At 47.3% G+C, this 11117-nt stretch overlaps 1 protein-coding gene across 2 annotated transcripts in view; it reads right to left on the reverse strand.

The window, feature by feature from the left end:
- Positions 1 to 8716, reverse strand: part of TSC22D1 (TSC22 domain family member 1) — a 91388-nt gene extending 82672 nt beyond the window's left edge. Inside the window, exons 1-2 of one of the 2 annotated variants that reach the window (XM_041407415.1) lie at positions 8279 to 8716; positions 4802 to 7656 (exon numbers count right to left, since the gene is read on the reverse strand). In XM_041407415.1, coding sequence (XP_041263349.1) covers positions 4802 to 7623 — 2822 coding nt within the window. In that variant the 5' untranslated portion in view covers positions 7624 to 7656; positions 8279 to 8716. Of the gene's footprint in view, positions 1 to 4801; positions 7666 to 8278 lie in introns of those variants that run through there. The other variant, XM_041407414.1, reaches the window with a different exon arrangement.
- Between the last annotated feature and the right edge of the window lie 2401 nt (positions 8717 to 11117).

The raw sequence follows: 11117 nt of genomic DNA on the forward strand, positions 1-11117 counted from the left end.
ATTGCCACCTACAGCTGGTCAGGAGACATACAAGGTGCAGACCCTAAATTCTTCATTGTTCTTTACTTAGAGCAGAACTAACAAAGTCAATTCAACCAATAATAGGTCTTTTACTCCATCAGACAAAGTGAGAAACTGGACTTGTCAGCATGACACAACAGCAAGCACACTTTCTTCAAAGTTCTCTCTTTCTGCTCAATTAACTAGACATTAGTAAGGTTAATAATTTTTTCAAGTTCCAAAGAAAGCTCAGTTGAAGATATGAACAGATTTTCGTAACAGCTCATCTCCTAGAACTCAAATCATGGTTTTCAAAATGGTGGCAAGACTCTGAAGCAAGTTTAAAATCTGCAAGACAGAAAGTAACACCACTGCCCCTAAGATGCAACTAAAAAAAAGCCACTATAAATCTATGCTAATCCACCAGAAATCCTTTGTTGTAAAGTATCTATTCCCTTTCTCACCACACACAGAGCAGCAGAACTTCCAGCAAAGAAAGAAGCCCATATAAACTCTAAACACTTACACAAGTAAGTACGCAAAATAGTTACTGCACCAAAAACATAATTGAAGTTTCCAGTTCTACTACCTTACTTACTTACTTCATTCACTACTGCTTCCTAAAATCTTCAAAAAGTATTGAATTACACCTGTAAAAATCTCACTTGTACCTGGTCAGCCTTTCCACTACATAGCTGCATACACGATGAACACTAATCCACCTTCCTGACTGTACTTCACTTTACAATCTAGTACTAGTTACTACTGGTGGAGATCTCTCAAAAATTGCTCACAAGTCTTGATTCTCATGTTCAGCTTTAATCTTCCAGCCCCTCTACAAACTTAGTAACAAGCCAAAACACACGTCTTATGCAAAAAACATTTCTAAAGGGATCTTTTAATAAAAATTTCTCTTAATAATGAGATTGTCAGATAATAAAATATATTTTAAATCTCTATGCCTGTTTTGCATTTGCCACCATCTTTTCCTCCTTCTTCTCTTCAGCTTCGTTGGATGACATGCACAAACAGGTGAACACAACTTGCACCAGCCTAAAGAATGCAAACAATTCTGCAGGAAATGTTGTCAAGGACAGGGAGGCAGTTACTAGTTCTCTATCCTTCATTCACAAAAAATCTGCTTTTGAGGAATGACAAACAATGTTTCAGATTAAGTTATTTTTAAATTCACTTATAGCAGCCTTCATAGATGCTGTAAAATACATTAACTTTTGAAGTCTTCACTTCACAGGTAACTTAAAAATAATGAAAGTCCATACAAAATCTTACTGCAAGCATGTACAGCAAAACATTGTCTACAAGGATGTAACTGATTTTGCAACACTAAGTATAAATACACAAAAAGATTCACTGTGATACAAACATGCATTCTTCCATGCTTAAATCTCAAACACATGAAAATAAAAGCAATCCTGTTCACAGTTCTAAAGATGAAATACTAAACTCAAAAGACCATGCCTAAAATTAGCAAGATTTAGTAGTTATAGTGAATAAATCAAGGTAACCACTCTAAATCCAAGAAACTAATTAAGAACTATGCACTGAGTCCATACCATGGCTCAAACTAAGGAGCAGGGTAAAAAAAAGTATTTAACAACGAAAAAACTGGCCTGCATTTTTGTAGACCAAAAAATTAAGAGATGATAAATCTACCAACACACAAACATCTATGGCATACCCAACAGGCTTAAGAAGACTCGTCAGAAGAACTACGGGCATTTGGTGATTTTGTTGGGGTTTTTTGTTCAGCAGTTTGATTTTTTTTTTAATACAGAAAGTACAGGGAGTATTATTTGTATCCTTTCTTTATTTATTCACATTTGAAAATTAATTTTCCATATGGCATTCTGCCAAGCAGCTCATTTTTAATATCTAATCTTCACTATGACTTGAAATAAAAGTCATTCATACTGGGGAAATAAAGGTTATGGTTCTCAAAGCAGATACACTCCACGCTGTCTATATTTAAAAGGCCATGCCCTGATAACAGGCACAGAAAGAGCTGCAAATGGCATTCTAAAAACTGAACAGAGTTAAAGATACTGGCACAGCCTTAAATGCAGTTATATACAGCTTTAAGGAAAGCTGGGAGTTAATCTATACAAGGTATTACATGGGTCAGATGTTTTTTCAAAGGCACGCTAAATGGAATTTTACAGCTTCTTCACTGGCCCAATTATGTCACCACTCACTTCTTTTCTCCTACCTTTTCCTTTGCCAGGTTTAGAATCACTTGGGATGTATTGATGGAAATCTTCAGTGATATATGTGTGTGCAGATAAGAGTAAGAGAAATGGGGATTTCAAACACATAATTACAGTACACCTGCTTCTGAAATGGTTATGTCCTTTTACAATACACTACCCTTTAGCTCCTGTAAAAGGGGGGATAATCTAACAAACCAGCAAAAAAAAAAAAAAAAAAAGGAACTAGAGAGATCCCATGGCCAGAAAAGTGTGGAGCCAAGCAGAGTAACAACGTATCTTGCACTGCTTCCAGTGAGTAACAAACTCTCAGCTCCAGCCCAAAATTCCAGTGAGGATGACAACAGAAGTACTCTGCCCTGAGACCCCCTGGAAGCAGAAACAGAAGCAATCTCATCAGGTTTTTAAGGTCACACACAAATATTCAGGGAGACGTGCCGCTGCAAATGGTCTGATTGTACACAAAAGTAACCTGGCCACTATTGCCATGCAAAAAAAACCCAATTATTTTTGGTCTCCATTTAATAGAGTCACATCCTGCTTTGTGTAAAGAATATAAATGGTTTTCCAACTGCAGCTAAACAAAAGTGTAGCCTACCTGGAGATGACAGATTGAACAAAGACACAACGTGCATGGGAGAAGAAAGGATATGATCTTTGGCTAGCCAAACAACAGAGGAAGAAGGTATTTCTGGCTATTGTTACCCTGAGAGATTTAAACATTCTGGAAAAACTACCAATCATGTTGAACTGTTAACATATGCTCTTAAAATCAGGGTACAGACATATTCTAGATGTCATTCTCCAAAACCCTATCTTTAAGCTTATGATTTTTCTACTTGGCTAGGATCCCCTGAAAGCTTAGGGGGATTTTTTTTGGTTGAAAAATGAAAACAAAGCCAAAAAACAACAACCACACTACAACAAAAACAAACAACACCACCAAACACCAGTGGGACTCGTGAAGAGAAGGATTAGTGTCTTGGCTTACAAAATTCAAACAAAAGAAAACCAAAAAATATTTCTGAAAAACTGCTAACAGCATAATGGTGACACTGTTGGCTTTAACACCTCAATCTGTCTTCTATCACCTTCATGTACTTATTGACTAAAAAAACATAATCAGAATGCAAAAGTGTTGGAACTTGTCTTCTAGCACTCCTGGAAGACAAGCTGCTACTCATTACAGGTCTCTGGCATCTCAGAAACATGTGATGAAAGCCACTACAGCAGTCAACACCTTATGATCAACATAATCAGAGACTGCTGATAGAGTTAGGATTTTCAATATTAAGAAAAGAATCCAGCCTCTCCCAGCAACCCATTTTACTAAAAAAAAAAATAATAAATAATAAAGTCTGGTCACTGGTATTACTCCTGATTTAAGTCATGGCACCAAGAAGGTACTTAAAAAGTGCTTCACCTCCCATTGCCACAGCATTTTTCCCACCTTGTGTTTGGTGCCTTATTTTGTCTCCTCACCCTAGTCTCAGTTTTTCTAGTGTTTTCTGTCCTGCTCCACATTCCCAGGGAGGGTTATTTATCTTCAAAGTTACTCCTCCATTAATGTAGCTTCTTAGACAGGAAATTCTTTGGAAGAAGCACCAGTTTTCCTGGCCACTCACAAACCCGTATCACAAGAGGTCCTCAACACATTGAGGACTTTCCACACATAATTAATATCAAACCATCACACTTTAAAATTGATGTTTCAATCAATTCAGCCTGCACACACAATGGTCTCAACTTCTCTACACACACTGTCAAAGAAATAGGAATGTTCACATGCACGTACTATTAAGACTAGGCAGTGGTCATTTACTTGAAAAGGTGAAGCTGAGAGAATACATGTAGTTTGAACTGGTGAAAATGGGGAAAAAAAGTGCAGTTTTCTTACTTGAACTGCACAAAATTGGTCCACCAGATGCAAAGGTTCACCACCCTTCGGCAGGCCTGAGCAGATCTCACCATGCGTTAACACTTTGAAGCAGCACCATCAAGACCAAAAGTAGCCCAGGTTCAATTCAAAGAGCCACAACAACGCTGCTGAACATCCCTTATCCCACCATACTCGTTTGCCTAAAGCACCTCTTGGCTGTAAAAGAGGTTTTGAATACACTACAGAATCACAATTGGTTCAACCTTAGTAAAGCAATACTTTAAAAAGAGAAGTTAAGGCAGGATGAAGTCTAGTCTTTTTTGTGAAAAAAAATAGAATAAATATTAATTATTTCCATATAATAAAAAATCTAAACTGCAATCACCACTAGTATACCCACACTCTACAGTATTCTTGTCTTCCTCAACAGTGGGAATATACACACTGAACAGACTGTTAAGCACAATTTACCCACACAGTAGTTTCAAAGCATAATCAATACAACCCACCCCCTCAAGTGGAAAACAAGTTCTTTAATACAATATCTGCATGTGCTGAGACCTGAGAAATAGTATTTTAATTAGACAGAAACATCACACTGCTTCATGTCACAGAATGGCTGTAACAAGACCTGCAAGTTAGTGCAAATCAAACTATCAGAGAGTCCATCTTTTAATAAAGTTACAGGCAGTCTTACCTCTCATCCTCACCATCTACAAGAGGCGTTGTCAACGGCAGCACCTTCAGCGGGAAGAGGGACGCCGAGGATGGCACGTTGCTGCTACCGCCATCTGAAGCGGCCGATGCTCCACCACCGCTCTCAACGCTGGCAGCTTGAGGTAAACCCGCCAAGGAAGGTTCTGTAGGGCGTCTGCCGTCTTCCATTTGGCTTACAATGGACTGAGCTAGTGATTGTGCAGGGAACTGGGTAGAGCTTAATGGCATCTGCTGTGGCACACTCTGTGCCACTGGCATACCTATACTTGTTGATATCAAGGGAGGCTGACTAACACTTTGAGCCAAGCTGCCATTCTGCACGGCCGAAGCCTGCGCTATGTTCTGTGGCTGTCCCAAACCTACAGAAGCAGAAGGTATGCCAGGAGGCACAGCTGAACCAGCTTGACTTGGTGCAGGAACAGTACTAGCAGAGGGTATAGGGCTTACCGCAGGCAGCTGCTGGCCAGTCATCCCTTGGACTACAGATTCCACTCCTTGTGCCTGTGGCTGTACAGGTAACAAGGTGTTTTGCTGAGCAATGACCATTTGTTGAGGAAGGCCTGTAGCGCTAGCCTGTAATCCTTGCTGCATTATTCCTGTCTGCACAGACTGCACTACTTGGGAAGATGGAGGAGCAGCCGTTGATGGCATAACTGGAGGTGGAATTTGGTTTGCAGCAGATGGTGGTTGCACCACAGCAGCTACACTTCCTTGCTGCCCAACATTTAGCATTTGACCACTGGCAGCTACACCTGGTATTGCTGCTGGAGCATGTGCAACAGGCTGAGCTGGGGCAGCAGCTGGATGTGCTTGCACTGTAGGCTGCATGCCCTGTGCCTGGGCAACAGGAACCGGTTGCCCAGCTCCTACTCCTGTAGAACTTGGCTGCATGGCAGGGGCTGGAGTCTGAAGGATCTGCTGATGTTGAATGTAGTCTGGCATAGCCCCTGTGACAGAGTTTTGGTTCACCGGCTTAACGTGACCCGCGGCCATCTGCGTAGGAACTGGCTGCTGCTGCTGTTGCTGTCCGTACTGCAACTGCTGCTGCACCACTGGCAAAGTCTGCACAGGCTGCGCCGGCTGCGAATACGGCAGCTGCTGTTGAGCCATACTCTGAAGGGCAGGTTGCTGGTGGCCCAGAGATGGGGATACACCTAGTATATTAACTGGGGCTGGCTGAACCCCAGTAACAGTGGTTAGACTGGCCTGTGCAGGAGGTTGGACCCCTGGCTTCTGCTGTGGATAGTTTACTTCTTGAGAATGCAGCTGGACTTGTGCAAGCTGTGATTGAGAAACACTCTGTGGTATACTAGATGCTGGAATTGCTGGAGGAGCAGCACTGCTAAAATCCATCTGCTGCGGACCCACACCTTGAAATGCTTGCTGCTGTACCACAGTAGGTGCTCCCATTTCTCCACTTCCCACACTTTCTGTATAGTGACTCAGTGTGCTTACATTGCTGCTAACAGAACTCCCACTGGTGCTCTCCCTTTCAGAAGTCACTTCAAGCGGGTTTTGTTTTATCGTCTCTACTGCTTTGTTTACTGCTACTCCCTCCGAAACTGCAACAGTGTTTTCTTTATCATAGAATTCAGTACATGTCCATCTACCTTTTTTGAAAGGTTCAGAACTAGAATCTAATTTTACAACCCTAAACCTTGACGTGCCAGATGCAGGCTGCTGCTGGCTTGATCCCACTGCCATTCCTGCAGTTGGATTAGTAACATTGTTAATGACACTAGAGGAAGCACTCGTACCATTGCCAACACCACTCAAGATATTCACATTAGCATTGCTGCTAGTTCCAGACAAAGCATTTACATTACCAGTACTCATGATGTTGCTTAAATTTATAGTACCAAGCACATTGCTTGCCACACTAGAACTACCACCACCAATATTACTTAAGGTACTAGTTCCAGCAGCAGGACTTATACCTAAATTGCCAGGACTACTTGTAGTGCGGATATTAGACACGGCAGATGCCGGGGAACCAGTGGATGATGCAGCAGAAACTGGTGCAGTTGATATAACATTGTCAGAGCTTCCAGTTGTTGAGAGTTTTCTAAACGATGGACTGGGCGGTGGTCCTCCAGAAACTGGGGCGCTACCCACCCCAGGATGCGATGGATGATGGTGTCCATGATGGTGATGGTGAAGATGGTGGTGATGATGAACATGATGAGGATGAACACTTCCATTGATCACAACACTCTGCTGTGGGTGATGAGGCAGAGGAGCATGCTGCTGAGGAAGATGAGGCTGGTTTGGAGAAACAGCCCCAGGAGTCTCTGCCTCTTGGAAGTTATTTAGAGTCTCTTCAGAAGAACTCCTCTCAGGTTCTCCCATATCAGTGGCTCTGGATAAAGACACATCCAAGATTTCTGAAGATGACAGGTCTTCAGTGTGAGACTCATCCAAATCATCGTAGCTTTCTGTATCCTCGGCTATGCTGTTATTAGAGCTCATACTAGCTGATATTTGAGCAGGGGTCACACTGGTAATTTGAAAGCCACTTTTCTTTTTCATTTGAGCTCCAGTCTGTGCAAGGGGCTGTGGCTGGAGCTGAGACTGCGAGAGGAGGTTCAGGCTTTGTGGATGAGGGGGTGTCGGCTGTGGACCCGCTGTTGAAGCTGCTGCAGGAGATGGAGGCGGCGGCTGGACCAGCAAAGGCGGCTGATAATCCTCGGCGGAGAGGGCAGCGCTCCCAACGCCGGTACCTGGTGCAGTGGGAGCAGTAACGCAGCTGCTGCCGCTGCTACTGCTGCTGCCCCTTCTAGGAAACATCGCCGGGTGCGCCATCTTCCTAGCACTAATGTCTGCGGCTGAGTCAGGCTGGTGCATTGTATCGAGTGTATTTTAAGAGTGCAATCCCCCGGTATGGAAAGAGACAGACAGACACACACACACACACAGTTAGCTGTGTGCTCAGGGCAGGGCAGACACCACCACGCACAACCCCCCCGGCTCCCGCAGCGCACGGGCTGAGGCGGCTCGGCACCGCCGCTCACCACCACTCCTCTCCCCTCCCCTCCTCCTCCCCTCCGAGACAGGGAGGGGGCGAGCACCGGTCCTCCGCCGCCTCTGAATGTGACACTTTCAATCCTCCGCCATTCACTTTCTTTCTCCCTACCACCCTCCCCCCCGCCTCCCTTTGATTTCTACCACCACCTCCCTGCTCGGCCGCCCCCCCCTTCCCCAGCCCCCCGACTGCGCCTCACCCGGGAGGGCAGCCAGCCGGCCGACCCGGGGGCGAGCCCCTTCCTCCTCCCCGCGGAGGCTCCGCCGGGCGCCGCGGCTCGCCGGCAGCCGGCAGCACCGCCCTCCCTCCCTCCCTCTCCGCCTCGGCCGGGCGAGTGTAGCCGGCGGGCCCGCAGGGCAGCCCGGCGAGGCGGCCGGCGCCCCTCGCCATCACCGCTCTTAGTAGTAGGAGGAGAAGGAAGGCGCGGATACGTACAGGACTGGCGCACAGCAGGGCGGCAGCGGCAGGCTGAGCCGGGCAGGGACATCCCCGTCAGTGGCAGCCATGGAGCTGAATCATTTTGGGTATTAGAGAGACGGAATAAGGACGGAAGAAAAGCAGCAGCAACCCGACAAAAGAGTCCATGAAAAGGAGAGAGGGAGGGAGGAAGGGGGAGCCAGCCAGGCAGCCTCTCTCTCCTCCCTGTGTCTGGCTGTCTCTGGAGGAGGCTCCGCTCCGCACGCTCTTCCTTCCCCCTCCGCCGCCTCCTCCCCCTTTATAACAGGCGGCACCCGCTCGTCCTCCGCAGAACCGCGCCTGGAATCCGTCCTCCTCCTCCCGCGTGTGCGTCCGCCCCGTCCTTTCTTCCCTCAGGGTCTACTCCCGGCTTCCCCGCCGCCGCGGGTCTCTCCCTCCCCGTGCCTGCCCCGTCTCCTCACGGAGCGCTGGAGGAGGCGCCGCGGGGGGGAGGAGGGGAGAGCTCGCCAAAGGGGAGGGCGGGCGAGAGACAACGTAAGATGGCGGCGGCCGCCGCGCACGCGCGGCCCGCCGGCAGACATAAAGCCCGTCTGGCCGGGGCCGGCGGAAATAGTGCTCGGCTCGCGTGGCGGAAATGGCCGAGCGGCGCCGAGCCCGCGGCGGGTGGGGGTGTCCCGGCTGAGGAGGGGGCGAGGCCGGGCCACGGCCATGGCGGGCGGTAGCCGGCCCCCTCGCCGGCCGCGTCGTGTACCCGCCAGGTGCCCCCTCTCTGCCCGCAGCATGACTGTGCCTCACATGACCTGCCACCACCGCCGCCTCCCTCCCCCTCTCCTCAGCTCCGCTGCAGATTTATTCAAGTTATTCATCACCTTCTCTCCTTCCTCCCCTCCCTCGGTCCAGAATATTCCTGCCCGCTCCTTCCCCCGCGCATGGGGAGGAAAGCGGAGTGTGCGCCATCCCCCTCGCTCGGGGCCGCCTTTCCCTTTGTGCCCGGGGCGGGCGGCTCGCCCCGGTGCCCCGCTACATCGCAGCCCCGGCGGGGCCGCCGCCCAGCCCGCCGCTGCCGGGCAGGGATGCCCGGGGGTCAGGTGGAATCGCTCATCCGCATCCACGTGCGGTGTGTCAGTGTCCCTGTGTGTACGTGTGGAGGAGCTTCTCAGGAAAGCTCCAGACGAACCGTACCGAAGCACTGATTTAAAAAAAAAAAAAAAAAAATTAAAAAAAAAACCTTATTAAACGGGATCGAGGTGAAATCAGCTGACCTTCCTTCACTGTTCCAGTGCCGGCATCGCCAGAGCCAGGCGGCAAAGCTCAACACACCCACCACTGTGAGACTGCTCCCATCCCAAACGGAGCTAGCTTCGCCCCTTCGGCGAGCAACAGCCACCTGACCTCCAGAGACACTCGATGCACACATATCTGCCCAGAGATTCTCCTTCACGTCCTTGTGCCTGTAGCTGCCTGGCAGGTATCTCATGGCCTCACCAGGATCAATGGATCCAGCCCAATGGATCCCTGCCACTGGCACTGCTCTGCTTCTCCAGGCAGCAGAACTCTCTCCAGCCAGACTTCCCGAGCTCCATAGGTGGGGTGTCCTGCATTCCTAGAGAGATGGGGACGTTCACACCCTCTGCCCTGTTTCTCCAACAGCTTGCTGCTACATACGGTGTGCACCATGCCTGGAGAGCTGCTCGTATTCCCAACCCCTGGCGGCATGGCTTTGTCTCCCAAGGCATCCATGAGCAGGCAGGAGGTGTCTCAAATCACTGCTTTGAGATTGGTGTGGTTTGCCTGGAATGGTGAAGTGTTTGCAGGACTTGTAGGGCTCAGGCTAATGTTGTAACCTGACTGTGGAGCCCACTGGTCAGGATAATCAACAGGGCATGGAGAAAAAACAGGGCTTGGCTCTTGCTCCAGTGAATATTTCAGCACATAAGGAAGAGTAATAGGAAAAAAAGTTGTGAGAGTCCAAGGTATTATATCATATAGCTGAGTCATTAGAGAGTTCTTATGGGAGATGTAAATGATAGTTCCTTCAGGCAGAGAGGAGATTTGAGTCTCCCATGTTTAGTGTGTGGCGTTTAATCACTGAGGAACTAACAAGCTGCTTTTCTTGCTGCATTTTGTGAAAAGGGCAAGGATTCAAGGTCACATACAGTGAGAGCTTTTGCTGCCTGTTCCTGAATTTCACACTTCCATCTTGCCTCTCCCTGCTAATCTGGCTTATCTAGCTCTCATTTGGTACGGGGATAGGGGTGGCTTTTGCAAAAACCCTGCCTTTTGCAGTTTAATTCCTTTTATGTGGAATGCAGGCACTCAACTCAGGTCTCCAGGTATCTGAAAGGTAGACTTGCAACCCTTGCTCCTTCCATGGCTCTACTGCCTTTATACAGAAACTAAAGAACAATTGACACATAGTTAAATAAGATCCTTCTTTTCCTGAGGGCAAGCCAATACTATTTTTTAAAAAATTATAATCAGATGGAAGCCTATACTTAAAGACGATACTACCTGTAAGTGAACTGCCTACACGTAACCTTTGCAGATTTCAGGTGCAAAGGTTACGTCATTGCATCACAAAGGTGCCCACAATCTGTCTACATCTTGATCCTTGGTGCAACACTGAAATCTTAGATTGTCTTTGATGAGATACTTACATGTGTAAACATTTTTGAGATGAGAGCTCAACACTGCAAGTTGGCTGCAACTAAAAATCCCTGCTCTGTCTGCTTATAACTTTCCCAGAACAATTTCCTTTGAGGAATTGAGTCTTCTATGATGAGTTGCAGCTCGAAGATGATTTTTTGAGTGTTTGAACAAAGTCCAGCTACTTTTAAAGCACAGAGGCTATGAATAC

Source organism: Onychostruthus taczanowskii, unplaced genomic scaffold, assembly GCF_017590055.1.
Source record: "Onychostruthus taczanowskii isolate IOZ18803 unplaced genomic scaffold, ASM1759005v1 scaffold26, whole genome shotgun sequence".
Lineage (NCBI taxonomy): Eukaryota > Metazoa > Chordata > Aves > Passeriformes > Passeridae > Onychostruthus > Onychostruthus taczanowskii.